Source organism: Musca autumnalis, unplaced genomic scaffold (genome assembly GCF_047663935.1).
Source record: "Musca autumnalis isolate F117 unplaced genomic scaffold, ASM4766393v1 scaffold_1, whole genome shotgun sequence".
Lineage (NCBI taxonomy): Eukaryota > Metazoa > Arthropoda > Insecta > Diptera > Muscidae > Musca > Musca autumnalis.
The window spans coordinates 141272870-141299551 of record NW_027411644.1 but is presented as its reverse complement, the minus strand read 5'-3'; the positions used below and the strand labels follow the sequence as shown (position 1 = coordinate 141299551).

The 26682-nt window shown below is 33.7% G+C and overlaps 1 protein-coding gene and 1 long non-coding RNA gene across 2 annotated transcripts in view; both read right to left on the bottom strand.

Annotated features, from left to right (window-relative positions):
• Window positions 1-510: 510 nt before the first annotated feature.
• The window catches only part of l(3)80Fj (lethal (3) 80Fj), a 40373-nt gene continuing 14201 nt past the window's right edge, over window positions 511-26682 (bottom strand). Inside the window, exon 4 of the mRNA XM_073956207.1 lies at window positions 511-7469. Coding sequence (XP_073812308.1) covers window positions 630-7469 — 6840 coding nt within the window. The 3' untranslated portion in view covers window positions 511-629. The remainder of the gene's footprint in view (window positions 7470-26682) is intronic.
• LOC141387084 (uncharacterized) lies at window positions 15133-18503 on the bottom strand. Its single transcript, XR_012408476.1, has 2 exons — window positions 17246-18503; window positions 15133-17188 (listed from the first exon to the last, which is right to left on the bottom strand). It is a non-coding gene; the product is annotated as an uncharacterized lncRNA (long non-coding RNA).

The window sequence follows — 26682 nt, the reverse complement described above, 5'->3', positions numbered from 1 at the left end:
ATTGGTTCGGTGAAAATCTATATATAAGAATTGATAATATCTACTAGGTCTAAAAGGAACATTTATTCTAATAGACGATATTCAATACTTTTAAAACAAACATAGTATTCAACATAATACGTCTACTTTTTAATGTAGGCAATCGAATTAACTTTAGCCTGCTAGAGTATGAAGGCAATTCAAAATTACTACTCCAATGTAAACCTCTCAATGCAAAAAGTAAAAATTGTATTTGCACTGATTCGATTTCATCGGAATAGATTCCATATTGCGGATCCCATACGACAGATCCATATTCTAATATAGGTCTTACAAGGGAAGTGAATAATTGCTTAGTTATATATGGATCAGAAAACTCTTTGGCCCATCTTTTTATAAATCCTAACACTCCATAGGCTTTATTATTCTTACTTTGTGTGCCCTTTAATATCCAGACAATTACAAATGTTTTTTAACGTTTATGTGTACGGAAAATAGCTCTTACCCAAATTTATTTAAAACATTTTCTGATTATAATATTAAAATGAAATTTTATTTGTGACAATTTTAAGCTATAGTAAGCTGGATAGTTACAGTTTGTGACAATACATAGTATAGTTATAAAATAGCGAAAACTACTATAAGTTCATTTAAACTAAAATCGTGTCATCCAATTCTTCATCTTTTCCTGCTGGTTGAATAGCAACTTTCCGTAGAACTTTACTTACTACCTCGGACAAAGAGTCTCTAGCACCTACATCAAGGACTTGGCAGACGTGGTTGTACACAGTCTCATCTTCCCTTAAATGTAATATGGATACCAAGGCAATTTCGGAGTTCGATTTAACATATCCATTTTTTTCTTTTGTACCATTCACAAGCATTGGTATTAATGATTTTATCATTTCCGTTGGCAATTCGTTAACGTGAGAAGAATTTGCAATGTAATTGCAGCATTTTGCTACTAATTGTTTAATTTCATTACTAGTGTGATTCATTGCTCTAGAAAAAGTCCAAACTACCTGGGATGGTAAAGGTTGTTGGTGTTGCAATTTATATTTAATTATATAAGTGGCTGCTCGTATACCGTTACTGGCAATAGCAATTTTATCTGATGATATATGCGAAATTACAGACGATAGAATGTGTTCTTCATGACCAGATTTTAATACAACTTCTGCGGATTCCTTGAGGCCTACAAATAAAAACACTGTACAACCGTGGTAAAACGCAAAATCGTTACTGTCATCCGATAGCATGTAATTTCGTATGAGGTCATGTACTTCATTGTTGGGTAGATATTTTAGAAGAGCCCCCAAACATCCACCTGCGGCACCGCGTGTTATGTCCTCTTGGTGGCCTAGCAAACAAATTAAAGTTGCAATGACTTGTTTTTTAAGAGGTTCAGACATTTTATTTCCTGCAGGAGTAATAATATTACGGAGAGCATGTAACATTGTCTCTCGCGTGGAAGAATCATCGCTTAATTTAAGACTGCTATGAATTTCATTAAATATTGGGTCAGCCCTTGTATGAATTACAACTAACTCCGATAACGCATATCCAGCCTTCATACGAACTAGTCGATTTTGATCGTGCAATGCTTTCAAAAATGTAGTTTGAAGTTGTGGTAAAAATTGTTTTAACATAACTCCGACTTTATGAAGCAATATTGCAAGAGTTTCAAGAACAGCAGCTTTCACACCCGCATTGAATCTGTCTCCTAAGATTCTAATAAGTGGGCCAGTAATGTGTACCACAGAAGGCTGCAAAGATTGTGCGCTGGTTAGAACAATAATTTCTCCGAGACCTTGAGCTGCATTTTCCTTCTCTTCTGGTAAACCATTTAAAATCGCTTCTCTAAAAACAGGTAACAATGGTGTAATACCCTTTGGCAAACAAAATCCAGGTAATTCTGCCTCTTTGGAATCACTGGCTGCAAAGCGGACTGCTTGTCTAACGTCGGAAACATGAGCAATTTGCTGAGTTGAATCCAAACCCTTTACTACGGCGTTCAATGCTTCCCATGCATACTGTAATATATCTCTATCTTTTTCCGCTAGAAGTCGAAGAAGGCATCGTAGCAGCTGTGGTACATATTGGGTGTAATTGCCTGGCGAGTGTATACAAAAAGCTGACAACAAACTAACTGAAGATTTGCGTGTTGAAGATACTTCAGATTTCGCTGAAGCCATTAAAGTGTCCATGATTGTCCGAACTCCAACATCGTCTGTTACAGATAACACAACAGCCTGACAGTATTCCAATTCCTGCATTTCTCTGCTAGTGCCCTGAGCTTCGGAAAGGGCTTGCAAAAGAGCATGAAGTATTTTTGGCAAATACTTTGTTAATGCTTCTCCGGCTACAGAAACAAGTATGGACAGAGCTTTTGTATTTACTGGTGGTGTTGTCAACTGTGGAACCAAATATGGTAGAACGACTCGTGATTTAATTGCCATAACCTGGCGCAGACCGTCCAAAGTGTTTTCAGCTATTTCTGGATCAGGGTCAGAAAGTCCTTCCATCATTGATGGTAATATATCATCTAAAGCCTTAGATCCTACTGTAGAGTGAAGGGAATCGAACGTTCTAGCTGCAGCTAGACGTACTTCTGGAAGTGGATCGGATAATGCCTTTCTTACTGTTGGTACTAAGCTATTAACAAATGATAAAACCATTTCCTTGGATGTAGATTCCATTATTTCAGATAATCCAATACAAACACCCTGACGCTGATCCGCATGTTCCGAGTTCAACCCACTTTCAAGTATGGGTATTATTTCGGGTAATACACGCTCTCCCAGTTTTCTCACAAGATCTCCTAATGTCCGTGCAGCTACTTGGCGTTTATCGTAACTTGTGCTGGCCAAGCATCCCAAAAGTAATCCGAATAATGTTGGAAGGATTTCTCGTAGCGTTCGTGGGGTATTTGTTACAACAACCTTCCATACGTGAAGTGCTGCTTGACGAACCATTAGAGAAACATCACTGCGACCCATATATAAACCTGAAAGTACTCTATTACGCCTTTCGGTACCCAAAAATCGGATAATAGCTGCATGTGATTGTTCAGTTCCAAAATTATCGTCTTCACTTGCTGTTTCTGTTGTCATTTTGCCAGAAACTCCGGATATTCGATACAAAAGATCACCTAGAAGCTGAACTGAACTAAATCTAATACGCCAATTGTCATCGAACAAGCCTTTTTCGAGCTCCGGTAATAAAAGTGTAACAGCCGTTTCAGCATATAGATTAACGATTCGTTGACCTGCTCTTAACGCTGTATCTCGAACATATTCATTTTCATCTGCAAGTGCCTTTAAAATAGGATTTATTATTTGCCCAATATATGGTGTAAAATCTTGTGGAAATGTATTGGGCATATAAATAAACATCATTATGTAACCATCTTTTACGTGGGGAGCGATATCGTTCCTTTCCGCTGTTGCAATTATTTCAGGCATAAGCTTATGCAATTTTTCGACACCAAGGCCCCCAACAACCTCTGAAAGCCCTTGTGCAGCACCACTGCGATCAACACTGCTAGATTCAGAAGTAAGTGTCTGCATTAACCAGGGCAATAAATCCTCGAAAGACGACTCTCCCATTCCTCTTACCATAGCCCCCAAAGCTCGCGCGGAAACGGCTCTAACTTCTGGAACAGGATCCAATAATGACATTTTTAAGCCGGGTATAATATTAGGTAAATATGGAGTCAAATCTTTTTGATCTGTAAGCGAATACATATTGCCTATGATTTGAGCAGACATTTTACGAGTTTCTGTAGACCGATCCAAGAAAGCCCTCTGTACCACAGGCATTATCAAAGCTAAGGAAGGTGCATCAATAAAATGCACAAACTTAGTCTGAAGCAAATTCTGAAGACAAATAGAAGTATTTTTGGAAGGATCTTCTAGAGCTTTCAGTAAAACAGGAACTATAGCCTGTATCTCAGGATTTTTTATAACTGAGCCTATTACCTTAAGAGCGTCAGCCCCTGCCTGCTGTACTTTCGTGTGGGAATCGCCTAAAACTTCAATCAATTTGGGAACTATGGCTGGAAGACATGATGATAGTTGTTTCGGCGCGCAAAAAGCCATTGCTCCTAGAAGTTCTACCGACGCTGTTTTAGTTCTCCACGAATCTTCATCTAAAGCTTCCAGTAATGATGGCAACACTAACTTCACACCATGCGCTGATAATTTAGCCATTACTACTTTTGCGGTGTCGTCGGCAGCTTGTCTAACATATTGTGAAGAATCTCCAAAACATTGCAATAAATGGGGGAGCACATGTACTATATAAGGCTCAAAGAGACGACCGAGAGTAGTACAGAGTATCTCGAATGCAAACAGTGCTCCTTCGCGTGACTTGTAGTTTTTTTTCTCCTGAATATATGTGGTTAATTTAGCCATTATATCGAATTGTTTTAGTGAAAGTATCCCTAAGCCTTTTACGATCCCAGCTATTCCATAAGCCGCTCCTCTTCGTTCTCCATATTTTTCAGATTTTACAAGCTGATGCAGTAGCCGTTTTATCATTGATGAAGCTTCATCTTTCACAGATGGTATCAAATGCGGTAAACAATTCGAAACAGCTTCCTGAACTTGTTGAGAAGGAGTCGATAGTGCTGTTAATAGCCTCCTAACTATCGGTTCTATTCGTGGATCATCTTTTTCAAGGTGGCGTGCCAGTGATCCCATTAAAATAACGACAGCCTGTCTTATGTTGTCAAAACTTTCGGATTTTGGTGCTTTATCTAAGAAGTCTTCGAAAACGGGAAGCAGATTTATTATTGTGTCTTTTCCATGAATATCTACAATAGTAAGAGCAGCCGCTAACATTTCTTTATGAACAATTTCATCTCGATCACCAAGTCCAGCGGAAACCAAAAATTGCATCACATGATTCACATCTTCTATTGAAAAGTATTTTGAAATTTTTGAAATGGCAATTGCAACTCCTCTTCTTGACTTCCATTGATCGATTGCTGGTTCTATTTCACGATCAAATTTGTCCAATTTTGGAGGAATTTTTTCTAGTTTTTCGTTATATATTTTAAGTAGTTTCTTTAAAACACCTTTCGCTATTGATGGATCTGTTTTCAACAAGGGAATTAACGAATCTGCTGCCGCCTTTTGAATACATATATCATCATGTATAACGTAAGGTAAAATCTCACCATAGTCAGGAACATTCAAATTCAACATTTCCCATAAATTGTTGGCAAGGCTGCGATTTTCGGGACAAACATCAAATGTTGCTATCCAAATGATATTTTGAAATTTAACCAAAAATTCTTCATCATTTATGCATACCATTTCTATTGCTTTTTTTAAAACTAACAATACCCGTAGTGCTGCATCTCTAACAGTTTCCATACTCTCTTCTAAAGCCTCCGAAAATAGCGTTATTTCTTTTTTATTAGCCAATGAGCAATAACTTTCTCCTGAATTACATTTTGCAACCTCAAGTAATGCTGCAATGGCTTGATTTTGGACTCGCCCACTATGTGTCCGAACAATCGTTAATAACAGGTGAAACATTTCAAAGCACGGCAAATATTTTGGATGGCAAAAATCGCACAAATCTCCGTTAATTGTCTTTCCTCTTGTTTGAGCATGCAACTCAATAATTTGGATGCCCCATAATAAAAGTTCTTCATTGGCCGAAATACAAGTACAAAATAAACTCCTTCGGAGAAACTCAAATGCATACGTAAATGCTGGGCTCATTAGGTTATTTCCTGTATCTATGATATACTTTTTAAGCTCTGTGAGGGTGCTTACAACAGCGTCATCTAGATTAATAATGAGCCAGTCATTATTCAAGTCACAATGGGGGTTTTGTAGACGAACTGTAGTTACTGCAACTTGTTTGCCTAAAGTAGCATTTTCAAAACAAGCATTATGAAAATTTATATAAAGTTGCACCAAACGTTCTGCAGCCAAAGGCGATTTCATTGCAACTAATATAGAATTTAATAAACTTGGGAAATGCAAAGTAAAATGATCTGTATTCCCTATAAATGCAGCATCCAACATTTTCACGGAATTTAGCAGTTTGCTATTAAGTTCTCTCAGGCGTTTTTTTATTTGTAGCTCTTTTTCAGTTTGATTACGTATAACTTCTTCTTGTTTTGGTGTAAGTTTTATTGGCTTTCCTTTCCCGTCTCGGCGCTTTTTTTCTTCTATTTCCCTTCTCAATTGCATTTCCTCTATTTGTTCCTTATAACTATAAGCTTTATTTTCTCTCTTTAGTCCAGTTGTAGAATACAGATCATCAGTGTTTGGTATTACACTTTTATCATACAATTCTCCATCAGGTGTTAAAAATGTAAAGTATTCATCATCTGTAACGTTAATCATACTTGGATCATTTAGCAAATATGTAACATTTCTTATTAAAAGTGGAAGAAAGGTGTTTGAACTGAGTCTTGCTAATGTTGCAATTGAATTTTCGTAAAGGGGGGTAGCTTTGAAGTTTAATACCACACATTCAAATATTTCTTCATGTTTAGATGCTATAAATTCCTGTGGATCTAGTTGAAATTGGTGTGTTAATAAATTTTCCCACAACATAGGTTCCATGTTATTTATTAACGGATGGTGACATATTAAAATTAATTGCAGACATAAAGATTCCGATTCGGGTTTAGTAATATTGGGAATGTTACATATTAAACGAATAGTATTTATTAAAGATTCTCCCAGCAAATTTGTATCACCCTCATCTAGAGTTTTTTCATATGTTGTTAATTGCTTTTCTAATTCGTCAAAAATTAGTTTTGCAAACGTAATATTTTGTTCGTTAGCTATTAATTTATGCAACAGCTTATATGAATACTCCCTTACTTTCTTTGATGTGGATATAAATGAATTAACCAACACTCTAAATAAAACATCACAGTTCCCTTTAATATGTTTGTAGTGTTCTGTCAAGAGCCGCTGTGCAATCAGAGTAATACAGCAAAAGATATCCGGTGATGAGGATGCTAGAAACCGATCAGTAAAAAATAGTGACTTGTTCAGGTCAAGTACTGAATTCCAAAAGCCTTGCAATGAGGGATGATTTTCGGCTCCCTCCGTTTTAAGAAGAATACATGCAACACAGGCAGCCTCAGATACTAGTGGAATTTGCGAGGAATTATGTACTCCTTGATCGAAAAGTTTTAACATCTTTGTAAGAAAATTATCATCGAAATTAAATAATTTATCGTTCATAGTTGTAAGAAGCCATTGCAAATATGATAACCGAACAGTTTGAGTAGTGGTCTTTAGCTGCAATCCTTTACTGGCAATTTCGCAGATTGAATCGTTAAAATCGTTGGTGAAATTAGTAGACCATGCGCCAAAAGCTTCCAATGATTTACATAATACTTTCTCGTGTACCTCCGAAAATAATATTTTGGAGAACATTTCGATTGCAATGGGAAATATTTTGGGTATATCGTCTGGCGAAACATTATTATTTTGTAGATTCCCTGCGCACTGAAATTAAAAGAGAAAGTATACTGTCAAAAAAGCAAACCATTAATGATTAATTTTATGCTCTATTTTTCATATTTAATTCATTTAATTCATTCGTTTAATTTTTTTCAACTTCTATTTATATTACAAAGTCAATATGGCCATATAATATGTAATCAGATAATCAACTGAAGTAATTACCATTTTTATCACAAAACAGAATAAGCTCTGGAATTCAAAAACATAACATTGCTAAATTGGTTTATTTAAGGAAAAATACCCAGCAAAAAGTTTGCCTCCAAAGATGCAGTGAAATCATATGTACAAGTGATTTGGAAGTGCATCAAATTATGCATTTTCGCTCATGATTTTTACAAGAGCGTGACTACCCAACAAAATGTTTGTAGCCAAAGAAGTAGTTGAATCATGAGTGCAAGTGATTTCGGACTACATCTTTTTACTTCAAAGAAGTTATGATTTTTACAAGGCCATGGTGCAGTGAGGATACTGTCTAATTTGCTTCTTAAGCACACATTTTTCATTATTTCTTTGTAGTGGATAAATATAGATTCCATGGAAAGTATTTTGAATTGATTTTTCGATTCATTTAAAAATTGATTCGCAAGCGAGGATATAGGAGAAGTTAATATCTATTAAGCGAGGATTTTTCACTGATTTGAGACCTCAGGGCCATTTGGAAAAAATATTTAAAACAGTTGTAACTTTTAATTAATATTTATGGCCTGTTTCTCCAGGACGATTCGAATTAAAATTCGTTCAAATTACTACCAAACTCATGTTTTTGTAGAACATTTTTGTTTGAAAAAACAGTAGTTTGATAATAGTTCGATCGAAATATAATATAATATATAATATATAATATAGTAGTAGTAGTAGTAAAACTTCTTTATTGAATAAATATTTTCAAATACAGTTACACATATATAAATATTAAGAAGTAGATATTAGATTTGCGACAATGTTTAAAATACGTCTGCCGCATGGTTTAATAAATTTTGATTTGATATGATATTCAGTATTTAGTTAAATTCATTAATTAAGAACTGTCGGTAGTTATAACTAACTGCAATGTAATTTGTTAAGTTATTCCAGTCATTTTCTTCTTCACCATTGAGTATTTTGATTATTTCTTCATCATCAAGAGTTGGCTTTCTGAATGATCTCAATCTGAATTCTCGAAGAATGGGGCAAGTTCCTAAAAAGTGTTGCATTGTTTATATTTCCTGCATATTACAAAGCTTGCATTCTCTGTTCTGGTCTCCAGGATCAAATCTGTTGTATTCTAAAGGAATCATTCCGCTACGCGCTTTAAAGATCCATACGATTTTCTCTTGCGAGTATTTTTCATTCAAGTAAAGATGGCCTATATTTGTCTTAAGGTGTTTATATATTCGTTGACTCAGGCTATTTTCTTTTTTTTGTATCCTTTCGTCATAAATTTGTAGTTTTATGCATTTTATTATATTCTGGCAGAAAGTAAACCAATTGTTTTGAGAAACCATTGCATGTGACCATTCTAAATTAAAGGTTTCAGATAATGACTGCAATTCCTTTGCCCAAAATATGTTTTTGCGGTACATAAGTTGGGTGAGCTTTTGAGGAAGTCTGTTGTGAGAATATTGAAACAATGTTTTTCCAATGTAGTTAAGATGTAGCTCCAGTGTATATATATGCGTGTCTTCTACTTCCGTTTCCAGCATCAGAATATAATTTGGTGTAAAACTAGGAACTCTTAATATTCGTTTTAAAAAGAATCTCAGTAGTGTGTTAACTTCTTCAAAATAAGTGAATCCCCAGACTTGGGCAGCATATGTCTGTATGGATCTACAAACTGCTAAAAACAACTTCCACTTTACGTTCATATGTATATCTGCTCTACCAACAAAGTTCTTCCACGTTGCGTTAATTGCGTTTTTTGCCTCGTTGTTCCGGTATTGTATGTGCTTTAGAAATTTCATTTTTGGAGTGAAGGTTACGCCTAAATATTTAAATTCATTTGAAATTTTGATTTCTTTGCCATCATACGTCCATTTTTCATGTTTGCTTATTTTCCCTCCGTTTCTGAATATCATAATTTCGGATTTAGCCAAGTTTACTTCAAGGCTCCAACTTTTGCAGTATGTTTCAACTTTTTCTATCATTTTTTGAAGTATTGAGATATCATCAGCGAGGAGAACGATGTCATCTGCGTACATAAGTATTCTAATGTTAATATTGTCCACAAAAAGTCCACCTCCAATATATTCGTGCATGTCATTAATGTAAAGGGCGAATAATAACGGTGACAATAGACAACCTTGTTTTACGCCTTTTGTAGTTTGAAAAAAGTCTGATAGCTCTCTGCCGTTCCATACAGCCGATTGTGTGTTATTGTATATTCTTTCTATTAATGTCACCATTTTATATGAAACTCCCATATTAAATAACTTATAAATCAGGGCTTGCCTTGATATGTTATCAAATGCTGCCTTGAAATCAATGAAAAATGAGTATACTTTTTTCTTTTCTGATAATTTGAAGTTGACGATAGAGGCTAGATTGTAAATGTTATCAACTGTGGAGTAGTTTCTGCGAAAACCGGCTTGATATTCATTCAAAATTGCATGCTTTTCCACCCAATTGTACAGCCGTTCATTTAGTATGCCCATGAATATTTTTGCAGCACAGTTCATGAACGAAATCCCTCTATAGTTTGATGGTTCGTTTAAATCTCCCTTTTTGTGTATCGGAAAAATTACCGTTTTCGATAATGAGGGGTTGATATTTGTGCTCGAAAATATGTTATTGTAGATATTCAGCAATCGACAGTGTAGTTCTTCTGTGCCATTTATATAAAATTCGTATGGAATACGGTCTTCTCCAGGAGCTTTATTTCTTTTAACGCAAGAAAGTATTTTCTTCAACTCGAGCATATTTATTGGCCTGTCCAGTTCCACATCTTCCGAGTACCTAGGCGCATAGTAAATTAGTGTAGTTTCTCCGAAATAATTTAACAAACTGGAATAATAGCATTTGAAAACCTCAGACGTTATATTAGTTCCTCTAAAAATATTCTCATTTCGAAGTTCTCTTGCCATTTTCCACCACTCTGTAGAGTTTCGTATGGTGTTTAGATTACTTCCGACTGCTTTATAATACTCAGATTTACGTGCGTCGCATATGCTTTTGTATTGGGTTTGTGCGGACAAATACCTTCTTTTGTCTTCCAGATCTTTTGTTCTTCTATATACCTTGAGTAAATTAAAACTGTTTATGCGAGCTTGGTTGCAGGAATTATTATACCATTTTTGTTTTGGTTGAAATGTCTGTTTATAAGGTAATTGTTGTGGATATGAATCTCTTATGGCTTTGCATATTCGCTCCAGGCAAAAGGGGTTTGTTTCTTCCATTATATTTAGATTCAAGTTCAGCCTACGTTGATAGTTACACTTTTCGTGTTCTTTCCAGATAAGTTTTGGAAGTAAGGACATCTTTTCTTCTGATTGTGAATCTGATCTAATTTTCAACCTTACAAGAATCGGGAAATGATCAGACCATACTTTATCTTTCACTTTAAATTCTATAATTCTTTCTAGGATTTCCTTAGACACTGCACAAACATCATTGACATCTCATCACCTCTTGTTATTCCGTTTAATATAAGCATATTGTTATCATCACATAGCTGAATGAATTTCAAACCCTTTTGATTTATCGTTTTGTCTTTGGATTTCCTTAAATCATATCCTGCGTAGAACTTTCCCCTGTATATTTCTCCGATGCTCTGATTCACTTCTCCAATTCTGACGTTGAAATCTCCTATAACTATAGGGTTTGGGATGTCTGCGACGTGAAATATTTGATCTAGTTTTCTAAATTCGCTGTCCCAAGTTGCCGGCCTTAGGTATTGGGGTATAAGTGTATATATATTGTCTTTGTCTTGTAATTTTATAAGCAACTTCTCTTCTGTGTAGAATACTTCGTGTAAGATACCCATATCATGCAATTTATTTTTTATTCCTATTATCATTCCTCCTATTGCTCTTCCAAACCTATGAAACCGTATTGCAGGCTCAAAGGTCAAATTATATCCAACAAAGAATGCCTTGGCTCTTTCCATTTTATTACTTTCTAAATGTGTTTCCAGTAATATAAATATTTCATATTGTGTTATAAATTGAAAGAATGTTGGGTACATATATTTATTTTCCAAACCATTTATGTTATAGGATAAGATTGATATGTTAAATGTTTCTTTTACAGTATGGGTATTTATTAGTTTTTTGGGTGCAAATCGTTAATAAGAGAGTCATAATTTAAATTGATTGACTTTATAACGTCTCCATACAATTTCTCTAGTTCTATTTCTCCATCGGCATTGCCAGACATAAGTTTGTTATCCGTATTCCATCTAAACCAAATGTCTTTTACTTTAATTTTATCTTCTCTCACCATGACTTTGTGTTTTTTGCTAACTGAGATGAGTTTTTTCTTTAGTGAGAGTAAGGCTTTTTTGTGTTGTTGTTTATTTGGTATCATATCTCTCTCTATAGAAATACTTGACCCAGCTAATTTCTTGGTATTTTGGAAAATTTCTTTTATTGTCTGTTCGTTATCAAGCTCTACTATTACCGCCATTTTTCCGTTACGGTCAAACAATTTATGTGCGCTCTTTATGTGTGCCGATATGGCTAATTTTTCCTTAAAGAGCTTAGCTACTTCTTCCATTGGGTTTCTGTTGCTTGATATTCCTTTGACGAATAATTTGTTGGGTTTTAACTGGTTTTGAAGCCAGTTTATGTCTTTTGTGTTGGGTGTTTTCTTTCTGTACTTTGTTTAGTTCTTCTCTTAATGCTTGATTTTCAGATTTTAAGGTATTTATATCCGCACTAAAATTAGTCATTTGAAGTTTTAAATCCTCCAAATCTGATTTTGTTGCTAAGTTTTTCAACTTTTCATCAAGGTTGGTATTGATGGTTTCTTTAATTATCTTTACAAGATTATTGGAATCCATGTTTGAAATTGTATTATTTGTGTTTTCTGGTGATTTCAATTCGGTGTGTTTCCGTTTGGGTGTTTGAAAACTATTTTGCATGTTTCCGAACCCTGGAAGTTTTCATAAATGGCAATGCTTTTGATCGCAGATGTTATTTATCGATAACAATGTTTAGGTTATCGGGACTTTATCACCACTAAACTTGGTTAGATAGAGTCAGCTGATATGTTTGTTTTGATTTCTCGGTTTTAGTTTACTCGTTGGTTTTTAATTTGGTAATTTTTGAGTGACAATCTTTTTAATTAAAATGTTGAAAATAAATAACATTTACTGCTCACCAACAGAGATGGTCTATATGACGATTTTTTAGGTTTTCGACGGTAAGAAAGTTGTAAACGTCGAAAACGTCATTTACCCGTAGAAAACGTATAAAAAGTAGTAAACGTCATAAACCTCAAAAAATGTATGTTACCACCATATTTTTCACTTAATATTAATTCTGCAATCCTGTCTTTGTTATTGAAGAGTGTCCGTACCTTTTTTGAAAATAACAGCATATTTTTATTAATTTTTAAAATAACTGAAACCCAGCAAAATTTGACGGAAGGGGTTCTTTGCGGTGACGTGATTTCATGTCATCTTTTGCATTGGTTCAAAGGAAGTCGTGAAAGATCCGATCTTTTCATTAGGATTTGAACCAATGCCAAGGATGTCGTGAAAGATCCGATCTTTTCATCAGCATTTGTACCCATTCCATCGATCCAATAGAGATGATGTTTGTGTTTTTATTTACACACCTGTTTATTTTCATTTTGGTATGTTCCAGTACTGCAAAAATCTACTAATTTTTACTATTTTTTCCGGTACCATAAAGGAAAAATTGTTATCGTAGTAAAAATAAGTAGATTCTTGCAGTTTCTGGAACAGACCAAAGTTGTTAGAACTGTCGTCGTGATGCATATTAAACAACTAAAATTTCTAAACAATTGGTATTATATGAAGTCCCAATCATCGAGCTAAAAATAGAATCGGACTGCACACATTGCTATTTTAAAAGTTCCCTTGTCTTTTCTAAATCTGACATAGAATGAAATCAATCAAATTTCGCTTCTTGGAATTTGAAAAAAAGTCCGAAACGAAAAGGAACAAGAATCTGAAAATAAAGAAGAAACTACTTTTGGAAAGAAACAATTAAAAATAAATTAATTAAGCATAAATGGTATTTTCCATAAAAAGTCTCTCCTCCCCGTTCGTTACATTTTGTTCTTAGAGATCCCTAAAGCAAGCCGGGTTGTAGATCCCTACATATTTCCGTCACTAAACAAAAGAGTATAAATTACCAAAAAGTTGTTATAAAATAACAAAATTATAAAATAAAAGTAATTTACGAAATAAAAATACTTAAAGGAGTGCATTTGGAGTCCATGTTGAAATCTGAACTGGTGATGGGAAGATAATTGAAAAAACCTTTTGTAAGATGAAAGAATATCAGTTGCGGAGAACGGAGGAAGTAATCTTTTGCGTTGCAGCGGTGGTGATTACATTGCAATTTTGGATGTAAACTTTTGAAAAACTAAACTGATAAATTAATTGTAGCTATTTCATGAATTCGTTTGAATTAATAAAGAGTTTTGTTTTTCATGAAAACCATATTTCAATACAGCATTTCCATTTTCCAAACAAGACATGAAAATCTCATGCCAAGGGGTTGGTGAAAATGACATGCCAAAGCATTGGTTAAAATGACATGTCAAAGCATGGGTGAAAATGACGTGTCAAAGCATTGGTGAAAATGACATGTCAAGTCATTGGTGGAAATGACATGCCAAAGCATTGGTGGAAATGACATGTCAACGCATTGGTTAAAATGACATGCTTAGGATCCAGAAAAGAACGTCATCTTTTGGGGTCCACGCTCATATAAAATTCATCGATGAAGATGCTAAAAAGATGACATGCTAGATCACTTGCACCCATGATTGAATGTCATCTTTGGCATCGAACATTTTGCTGGGAATAATTGAACAATAAATTGGATTACGCACTTAGCACGCCATCTACAATATATTCCGAACACTACCACTACTTTACCTATCCCAGCAAAATGTTCGATGCCAAAGATGACATTCAATCATGGGTGCAAGTGATCTAGCATGTCATCTTTTTAGCATCTTCATCGATGAATTTTATATGAGCGTGGACCCCAAAAGATGACGTTCTTTTCTGGATCCTAAGCATGTCATTTCCACCAATGCTTTGGCATGTCATTTCCACTAATGATTTGACATGTCATTTTCACCAATGCTTTGACACGTCATTTTCACCCATGCTTTGACATGTCGTTTTAACCAATGCTTTGGCATGTCATTTTCACCAACCCCTTGGCATGAAATTTTCATGTCTTGTTTGGAAAATGGAAATGCTGTATTGAAATATGGTTTTCATGAAAAAACAAAACTCTTTATTAATTCAAACGAATTCATGAAATAGCTACAATTAATTTATCAGTTTAGTTTTTCGAAAGTTTACATCCAAAATTGCAATGTAATCACCACCGCTGCAACGCAAAAGATTACTTCCTCCGTTCTCCGCAACTGATATTCTTTCATCTTACAAAAGGTTTTTTCAATTATCTTCCCATCACCAGTTCAGATTTCGACATGGACTCCAAATGCACTCCTTTAAGTATTTTTTTTTTTAGTAAATTACTTTTATTTTATAATTTTGTTATTTTATAACAACATTTTGGTAATTTATACTCTTTTGTTTAGTGACGGAAATATGTAGGGATCTACAACCCGGCTTGCTTTAGGGATCTCTAAGAACAAAATGTAACGAACGGGGTGGAGAGACTTTTTATGGAAAATACCATTTATGCCTTATTATTTTATTTTTAATTGTTTCTTTCCAAAAGTAGTTTCTTCTTTATTTTCAGATTCTTGTTCCTTTTCGTTTCGGACTTTTTTTTCAAATTCCAAGAAGCGAGATTTGATTGATTTCATTCTATGTCAGATTTAGAACAGACAAGGGAACTTTTAAAATAGCAATGTGTCCAGTCCGATTCTATTTTTAGCTCGATGGTTGGGACTTCATATAATACCAATTGTTTAGAAGTTTTAGTTGTTTGATATGCAGGAAATGTAAGACAACATCACGACGACAGTTCTAACAACTTTGGTCTGTTCCAGAAACGGCAAGAATCTACTTATTTTTACTACGATAACAATTTTCCTTTATATTATCGGAAAAAATAGTAAAAATTAGTAGATTTTTGCAGTACTGGAACATACCAATATGAAAATAAACAGGTGTGTAAATAAAAACACAAACATCATCTCTATTGGATCGATGGAATGGGTACAAATGCTGATGAAAAGATCGGATCTTTCACGACTTCCTTTGCATTGGTTCAAATCCTAATGAAAAGATCGGATCTTTCACGACTTCCTTTGAACCAATGCAAAAGATGACATGAAATCACGTCATCGAAAAGAACCCCTTCCGTCAAATTTTGCTGGGACCTTTTACCAACACTCATAGCCACATTCATCATCTACAACAATAATAACCCAATCTACACATCATCACATCACAACAACAGCTTCATCTCTACAATCCACATAAGTCAATAGTCTGGATGATCACTAGACATCGGATTTTAGCATGTTTTTTATTTCTCATCCGATTGGACTCAAATTTTGGATCTAGGCGTTTTGAGGGTCAATTTTTCGATATTTGGGGTCATATCAAAAACATGCAAAAAATATGCAAAATATATGCAAAAAATATGTAAAATATATGCACAAAATATGCTAAATATGCAAGTGTTTTTTTGACGGAAATAGTCAAATAAATTTGGGAAATCATCAAAAAAGCCTTCTATATTAAGTTTTTTGCCGTATAACATTGTTTTTTGCAGATTATTATGTTATTGAGACTCTCCAGATATTCCGCCGCAGCAATAAATCTGGACTAATAAGACTTAAATCAGTTTTCACAAGGTGAGAAAATATCAAATAACCCAGCATTTCTATTACAACATAAGTTGCTTCCTATAGATATGTAGGTAATGGAAAAATTTCAAAAACTCAATCAGAAATGTCAAAATCAACGTGTCCAAATATGGTGATAGTTTCTACTCGGCCAAAATTGTCAAGCAGAAAAACAAAGGAGCTAGAGTTAGTCATCGCAATTTTTGTTTAGATAAAAGCGTCATTTCTTCTAGTTTTTGGAAAAAGGGTTAGTTTTTTAGCACAAAATGGGAAAAAGTACTAGAGAGTACGATTCCAGGTTCTGGAATATAACTATAATTTGAAGCATACATTTTGAATATCCACATATTAGATTTGAATATATTTTATAGTATTTAGTCCTTTATTCAGTATATACAGATCCATGGGATTACGTTGGTCGTGCCCTGACTGTAGAGATAAAGAAATAAATTTCGTTCGTCTTTTTAAAGAAACTAAATTAGAAGTCTCTAAATTAAAAAAGAAATTCAATCCCCTTTTTAACAATTTGGAAAAAATAGAAAAAATGTTAAATAGTTTTGATTACTCGGTTGATTCTCCGAAAAGGAAAAAATCGTCAGCCAGTAATACCATTTCCACCTCTGAAAATCTGATTGCTTTAAATTCCCCGATTTCTACTTCAGCTCCTCCTATCACTCCAATTGCCCAGTCATCTGAAAACTCATCAGTAGCTAGCACTCTTCCTGAGTCTTCTTCATCCTTGGCTCTTATTCCTACCAATAAAACAAATACCATTATTCCGGTCATCAATAAACCTATAACCAATTTACCTACTCCAGCTGAGAGTCCTTCACCTTCGGTTCTGCAAAGTAATCCACCTATACCTTCTGTTGTTATCCATGAGCCTTCAGCTCCAGAACCTCCATCGTTACCCTTAGATCAACTAATTGTAGTTGCGCCGCGGAAAACTGTCCCGACTACATCCTAATACTTCAACTGATCATATTCGTAATTATGTCAAATCTAGAATTAATATTTCAAATGATAATGATTTAAAGGTATTTAAATTTAATCCGCCTAACCAAGAGATATCTCATCTTTTAGGATCGTGGTTCCAAATGATTTATTCCTTACCATAGTTGATAGTGAGTTTTGGCCCGAGGGACTTACAGTGAAAGAATTCATCTACAAGGAAAGACCTACTCCGATAAATCCGATTGTTCTTCCAAAAAACTAGAGTCATTGCCATTTTTATATCAAAATGTTAGAGGTTTGAAAACTAAACTCAGTAGCTTATATTTAAAAAGTTTTTATTGTGATTATAAAGTCGTAGTGTTTACTGAAACATGGTTAAAGCCTGAAATAAGTGATACTGAAATCTTTTGCGAAAATTTTCAAGTTTATAGGAAAGATAGATTAAACAAGGTTGGTGGTGGTGTTTTAATTGCAGTTCACAATTCTATTTCATCTGAATTAGTTGTAATACCAGTGACAACTTATGATGAGTTTCTTTGTTTAAACCGAATTACCTTGGGAATATAATCTTTGTAACTGTTTCTTATATTGCACCAAACTCGGGCAATGACATTTATCTAAGACATGCCAATTTAATTCAAAGGGTTTCTTCTTTAATGTCTACTACCTCCGAATTAATTTGTATGGGTGATTTTAATCTTCCTCATATCTCATGGGTCCCTGGGGACAATAGAATAGATTTTATACCTGCAACTAGCAATGGAATTGACAATTTTTGGGATTTAATTTTTAGTCAATGTCTTTACCAAGTTAACAATGTTTTAAACATAAAGGATCGGGCTTTAGATCTAGTCTTTTAATCTACACTCAATGTTGCATTGAATAGATGTCTACCTATCGTATTGCCAGAAGATGTTTACCATCCTACACTTTCAGTTAACCTTCAACTACAAATTTCTAGACCGACCCCTAGGTCTAAAAAAAATATTAATCGTAAATTTAATTTTGGAAAAACAGATATTAATCGGCTAAAATCAATTTTATTAAGTACAAGATTTGTTATTAATGATACGATTGATTTAAGCGTTTCTAATTTCTATAATCAACTTAACTCTGCCTTCGCTAAAACAACTCCATATATGACAAAAGTTTCTGATCATGGCCCCCCTTGGTTCACATCAACGTTAAGGAGGTTGCGTAACATAAAAAGTAGATGCTTCAAAAAATTTAAAAAAATTAACTCCGCAGTGAATTACTCTAGCTATATTGTAGCCCGAAATAAATATAATTCTGCCAATTCTTATTTTTATCGGCATTATCTTGATAAAATGAGTAGGAATTTTAAAAATAACCCGAAAAGCTTCTTTAAATTTGTTAATTCTAAAAGAAAGGTTAATAATTTCCCAAGCTGTATGAAATTTGGTAGCAGAGAATCTTCGGATGAATCCGAAATCTCTAATATGTTTGCCGACTTCTTTCAGTCTTCCTACTCTTCTAAAATTCTAAATGAACAATATAACTATAGTATTGACAAGCTGAATCATCTACCTCATATTGTATTGTCTGAAGATGAAGTCCTTGTTGGCTTAAAGTCGCTTCGTTCTTCAAACATACCTGGTCCAGATGGTGTTCCTACTTATATTCTTAAATCTTGCGCTAATGAAATTTATCAACCTCTTACAAAAATCTTTAATTATTCCTTAAATAATGGTTACTTTCCAACTTTCTGGAGATCTAGCTTCATTATTCCACTACACAAATCTGGTAATAGATGCTTTGTTGAAAATTATAGGTGTATAGCAAAACTTAGTGCTATCCCAAAACTTTTTGAACTTTTAGTTTCTCGAAGACTATCTCACTTTGTTAAATCTATAATTTCACCTTTTCAGCATGGATTTATGAAAGGCAGATCTACAATTACTAATCTCATGGAGTTTGTAACTCATGTCTATAAAGGGTTTTCTTATAAACAACAGACAGACGTTATTTATACCGATTTTAGTAAAGCCTTTGATACCGTAGTGCATAAACATTTGCTTTATAAACTTGATATCATGGGATTTCCACAATCTTTATTGAATTGGATTTCCTCTTATTTAAGAGGACGCACCCAAAAAGTTTTATTTAACGAGTCATTTTCCAAGGACCTGTTCGTTTCTTCCGGTGTGCCGCAAGGTAGCCACCTGGGCCCGCTTTTATTTGTACTATATATTAACGATCTTCCTTCAGCTATACGTTACTGCAAAATTTTAATGTATGCTGATGATGTAAAGCTATTCTTTCAACTGAATTCATTAAGTAATTCAATATATCTACAATATGATCTGCACTCTCTTACTAATTGGTGTTACGCAAATGGGATGACTTTGAACCTCAAAAAGTGTAAAAAATTTTCCTTATCTAGATCACTTCCGTTTTTCTCCAATTATTATATTGGTTCACATCAATTGGAAAATGTTGACTCTTTCCTAGATCTAGGTGTTTTATTAGATCATAAATTGCGCTTCAATTTGCACATTGATTCTTGTGTTAATAAAGCTAAATCGTTATTGGGTTTTATAAAACGTTGGTCTAAAGAATTTGATGACCCATACGTTACGAAACGTTTGTTTGTTAGCCTCGTCCGCCCAGTTCTGGAATATGGTTGCATTCTATGGAGCCCTTATTACAAATCATACTCTGATAAGATTGAGTCGGTTCAAATCCAATTCCTACTGTTTGCCTTGCGTGGTCTGCACTGGGACACGACCGCGCTACTCCCACCTTATGAAAGCCGTTTAATGTTAATTGATCTTCCTACTCTTGAAAAAAGAAGATTTACACTAAGAGCGCTATTTTTTTATTAAACTGTTACGCGGCTTAATTGACTGTCCGTACTTGATAGGAGAAATAAGATTTAATGTTCCTTCACGTATAACCCGTAATTTCTTGCCAATTAATTTGCCTACTGTGAAAACTAATTATGAAGATAATAACCCATTACGTTCATTGTGTGATATATACAATAACATCTATAATACGATACCTTTAACTAAACCATTACATACTTTAAAAAAATTAATATTGCATTCATAATGTATAAACAAGCAGGTTGCCAATCCTCTTTAATGTAGTATTAACATTTTTAGTAACTTAGTTTAGAATCTATTGCTCTGTAAACTACTTGTGCCTGTTAGGAACCCTTCAGCTCAGCATATGTATATCTACAACTCCCTCTGCGGAACAGTAGAACACAGCTAATGAGCAGAAACTATTTTTAATTTATATCTATCACCGTCGTTCATTCTAAAAAATTGAGCTCTGTTTAACGGCAAACTACATCTCCCTCAGCGGAACCAGTAGTATTCAGCCTAAAGAGCCTTTAATGTAAATACATATTAATTTCCCTAATTAAATTATGTTGTTGTAATTTTGTTTGTAATTAAATTTTTATATCGGCTGATATAATTTGTAGCCGGTAGTTTTATCCCCAACTAACCAGCCATTGACCGGTCCATGGTGTGTACGTGCTCCCTACGTAAGGGGAGGTGGCCCCCTCGGTCGGCAGGGGCGGGTGTGAGTGGCGTGGGAAGGAACGAGAAAAAAAAAATAAATAAATAAATAAATTGTTGTTCTTTGTCGTCAAAAAGCTTCTTTGGAAAAATGCTCTAACTGCCGCTTTAATATTGATGACGTGGTTTTAGTTTAATGCACTAAAAATACATAATTTTATAATATTGATCTATATTGTACCCATACAGCCGCTTAATGCAAAATTGGTAAATGTTCACTCCTCGGCGAAAAATAATGAATAAAAGCGAAATGAAGAACACCCAATGATTAGTGCAAAATTATAAAAGCCTCACAATAGCATGGTAGTGGTAAAATAAGTCAAAAACCTTGGAATTGTCTTTAACATGGCAAAACCACTCACATATTTCTGCTAGAAAAGAATTTGGAATGCTAAAAAAATATAGTTCTTTCATTCCTGCTGCAGGCAAACAATTTAGATAACACAGTCGGAAAGTCATAACCCTTTTGTATGCACAATCAATTAACTTATACATGGCCGTGTACTCTATAATTTGTACTAATTATTACAAATGCTTCGAATTTTGACAGTTGTTTAATGGAGAAGTTGCTGTAAAATTTTTTTCAGCAACATTTAGTAAAGATTTTCGAGTACAAGGATATAACACCTTTATTACAAATTCGTCTTGTTGTATAGGATATAAATAAATATATTAAGAAAAATAGTCGCCGCAATATTGTCATTAAAGTTGCCAAAGGCACTATACACCTAAAAGGCAAAGATTTCAAGGAATCTTAATTTCCAAAAAGATGCAATTTCACATCTGTCCCGTGTTTTGCTTACATCCTGATGTAAACTTTAAAAATGCCATATTTCTAGATCTACTTTCACAATCTGATTGGCTTTTTCTGTAATTTATGAAAATTGAGACTTGTTGCATGGTAAATTGGTAAAAAGTAAGGAAAGGAACAAATACAGGCAATGCCAATAAAAATGTCCGGATTGTCGTGTAGAAAAATCTCACTATTTTTTACACGTAGAGCACTTTTTACTTCTTTATTTTATTTAAAAGTTCGGTATCAGCAATTACAATTTAAAAAAGTATTATGATATAACTACAAGTGATTTAATCATAGAAAATAATTTATTTTCTTTACTATTCGTTAATCCGGACAATTTGATTATACTGTATATACGGAAGCAATATCCAAATCTGAATCGATTCTTACCAAAATAAATAGGGATCGGCCTAGGGCCAAAAAATCTCCAATTTTTAATGCGAATTGGTCTATAAATGTGACCTGTACTTTGTTTTCAAAAAGACATGGCCAGATGGATAAGTGCGAATCTATGCAGATCATCAAAAGGAACTATGGGTCTATTTCGTTTCATTTTGCATGTTGCAAACTCATTCACTAAGACATAATACCCTTAGAGTATTAAAATATAGTTATCAGTGCAATAATGAATAAAAATTTCGTGCGGAATTTGCTTCCTTTCCCTAATTTACAATTTTTTATTTCCATATTTATGCCCAAAAAAGGGAATATTTTTGTCGATTCGACTAGAATAAGCCATAATGAAGCGAATCTAGTAGTTTTCAAATTTTAACAAACATCGATTTTAAAAGAATTTCACTTTTTAAAATTATTTTCCGTGTGGAAAATTCAGAGGGAAATATTCATGATTGCGCTGTATATGTTTTTTATATGTTATATGTTTTTAGTAAAATATGAAAGATTTTATGTAGTATTCACTATTTTCTTAGTCTTAATTTCTAGCTCATTTGTTATTCTGTCAGACAATTTTAGCCGCGCAGAAACTATCAACATCTTTGGATACGTTCATTTTGACATTTCTGATTGAGTTTTTGAACAAATTTGTATTAGAAAGCAACTTATGTTGTAATAAGAAGGCTGGGTTATAGGAAATTTTCTAAGTCTTTTAGTCCAGATTAATTGCTATGGCGGAATAATAAGTAATAACATAATAATCTGCTAAGAAATCGACGTTTAACGTTAATAAACATTATTTAGAATACTTTTTGATGACTTTCCAAAATTAATTTGATGATTTTCGTCCAAAAAATTACTTGTATATTTTGCATATTTTTTGCATATTTTGCATATTTTTTGCATATTTTGCATATTTTTTGCATATTTTTTGCATATTTTGTGCATATGCAAAATATGCAAATATGCAAAAAAATAAAAAATATGAGCCTGTCATTGCATTCAGTTTTCTTCAAAACGAATCAAAATTCGTCCAATCAGAATTTTCGTATCTTTATTAATAAAAAATATGCAAATATGCAAAATCCGATGTCTAATGATCACAATGGACCCCAAGGTCTCCGAGTGGAGTGGCTGCCAGCATGGCAGCTACGCATCCTAAACCTAACCTACCGCGAAAGTTCACAAATTATTTTATTTTATAACAAATTTTTGGAAATGTTTTATTTTTTTTTTTTTTTGAGGAATTGTAGGGATGTACAAACTGACTAATGTTCTTGTAGGGACCTCTAACAACTGCTAAAAGAATGTAACGAACGGCGGGTCATAGGGGAGAAGCATGAACATGGGTCAATGAGTCAGAAACATCGGAAGTAATGCAAATTTTTTATATTTCAGTTTTAGATTTAATAAATTTAAATTCAGAGTCCCGAGTGCAGTTATATCGATTATTAGTAAAAGTCAGAAGTCTGGGTATCGAAAAACAAATGAGCGTAGGGATTGGACCCTTGTCAGGGTGAGTAATACTGATCTATTGACCTTATAACGGGCGGTATCATTGGAAATTCGGGAGTCTATAAACTTGAAAAGATTTAGAAAGCTCATCAGATGAAAATTTACAACACACATTTAGTATATAGACATTTTTGGGAAGAGTACAGGCTTGCCAATAAAAGACAATTTTTCAACATTAAAAATATACCCAGTTGTTCGGGTAATTAGGGAATAACTAGCAATTTTGCTGGCTACTGGTAAACACCACTAGTTACCACTCAATCTACTCGCAATGCAATAGGCTGGAGAATTTAATATGGGGATGTCATAGGGCTATTGTCAAAAACATGCAAAAAACATGCGAAATGTGCCAAAAATATGAAGAATATGCAAACAGATTTTGTCAGAAAATCGTCATAAAAGTCGTAAAATTGTCAATTAAAGGTAGAAAAATCATCAAAATTCTTCAAAGTGTTCTAAATTAAGAATGTTGGGCATTTAACGTCGATTTTTAGCAGATTATTATGTTATTGAGACCTCTTACGACAGTGTGCTGTGGGGAAAATGTGGTATTCTAATATCGTTTTTTTTATTATTAAACTATGCAAAAATATAAAATTTGATAAAATATCAAACATTTTATGTAAAATTCAATATTTTCTTTGTCTTAATTTTTATCATTAGGCTGGTTTTAACTCAAAGGGTGCAAATTGATGTCGATTTTTTTTAGCCGCTGGTGCCGCCTAAAACTGTGAGGTTTGATAGATTTTAAGATTGCCAAAGTTTGAGCACAAAATTATGAAAATCTCGTTTTGGCTATTTGGCGACATCGACGACCCATACCTGTTGAACGGTTAAAGCTATTTGCCCGTATTATGCATTAACCCAGCAAAATTTATTTGAAGTTGTTCTATGTGAAGTAGTGATTGAATCGCTTTTTTAGAAGCAGTCCACGCATAGTCATGAAAAATGCATTCCGTTCTTCACATTTTGACAATGTCTGATTTGAATCCATATCATAAAATTTTCACATTTTAGCAATGTTTACATTTAGAATAACTCTTTGCAGATAAAATTCTTAAGAACACAAGAAATAATTTATTTTATTGTATTTTAATTACTCAGCAAAATGTTTGTATCCAAAAACATAATCATGGTTGCAAGAAATATCAGACTGAATATTTGTTTGTACCCAAAAAGTAGTTGAATCATGAGTGCAAGTGACTATGTCTTTTTACGTGAAAGAAGTCTTGATTTTTACAGGGACATGGTGCAGCTAGAATGCAATCAATTTTAGATGACTCTATGCAAGAAGCGTTTTAAGGTGTTTTTGGGTATTTTTGAGTAATAAAAGCTAACCTTCTAGAATTAAATAATTTTTTTTATTTGCACTCAGTCGCTTTTTAAAATGATTTATTTGAGATATTCCATAGTTTTATATTCATTATATTTCAATTTCATTAACACACTTAGCGCCGAGAATTTTTTTGCAAGAAAACTTAAAATTGTTTATGAAAATTATATTTTTGAGACTTTTTAAGCATTTTTTAAAAAATAACATTTTTCTCTAAAAGGTATAGTTTTCCTGCAATCGGGCCTTCTTTTAAAAGTGCCAAAAATTTTGGATGGTAATATTGGTGTATCCTTACATGCCAATCCCTTGGTATTTGATTGAGAAAATACTCTTACTATATTCCTAACAAATCCCTGACTTTATATGATTCTAACATTTATGATTAAAATTTTATCGCATATTTAAATTTTTCATCAAAAGTCGAAAATTACAAAAAAGTCGATTTTTTTGAATAGCTTGGGTTTTAGGCGAATTGCGTGGAAATGCGTAGGTCAAATGAAGCGTTTTAAGCGTGAAATGACAGATAACAGACAATACTTGAACAAAATGCAAAAAACCCCACAAAAATATTCGAAAAAACCAGAGTTTTACGTCAATTTTTGCAACCATTTTTTGTGGCGTTTAAACGACCAGTGGCTTTATCTGGGTTAAGACTATCGAACTGTTATCAAACTACTGTTTTTACAAACAAAAATGTTCTACAAAAACATGAATTTGGTTGTAATTTGAACGAAACTAGAGAAAGAGGCCATAAATATTAATTAGAAGTTACCACAACTCTTTTAAATACTTTTTCCAAATGGCCCTGATGTCTCAAATTAGTGAAAAAATCCTCGCTTAATATATGTTAATAACTTCTCCTATATCCTCAAAATGCATGCTTGCGAATCAATTTTTAAATTAATCGACAAATCAATTCAAAATACATTCCATGGAATATATATTTATTCACTACAAAGAACTAATGCAAAATATGTGCTTAAGAAGCAAATTAGACAGTATCCTCACTGCACCATGCCCTTGTAAAAATCATAACTTCTTTGAAGTAAAAAGATGTAGTCCGAAATCACTTGCACTCATGATTCAACTACTTCTTTGGCTACAAACATTTTGCTGGGAAATTAAAGGCCATTTTGTTAATTAAATGTTCAAAAACAAAATACGTAAGTACAACTGAATTCGAGATAATAAAGCCAATGTCCCGAAAAACGTGACTAGGTACGCCTTAGGGCGAAAATGGAGTCTATTGCAAAAAAAATGTTCTTTCTTATCAATTTTTGGAATGAAAACAAATGTCTTTTACATTTTATTCAAATTTTAATTTTTTTCAAGAGTCGACGTCATGTGGTTTTGGAGCTTTCTGGGCTGACTACTTGGAGAACGCATTGTTTTAGTTGTTCGTCCTTTGTAATTAATTGGTTATAATCTGTGATGAGCTCAACTCCTCGCTCTACTATGTCGTTCGCAACTTTCAAGTTGCTTACCATGCTTTGCGCCTCCTGAAAATTCGGAGTTAATGTTTAATCTTTAGAACAACAAAAAGTCCACTTTTAATTACGCCAGGTAGACCGTAGTTTTCGTGTTTTAATAGATTTTTAATGAGGTCTAGCTCTTGTTCTGATGCTAAACGCACCATAGAATCTGAAGAAACATCTGTCCCGAAAAGAATCAAACGTGGCTTCATGAAAATCCTAACCATGA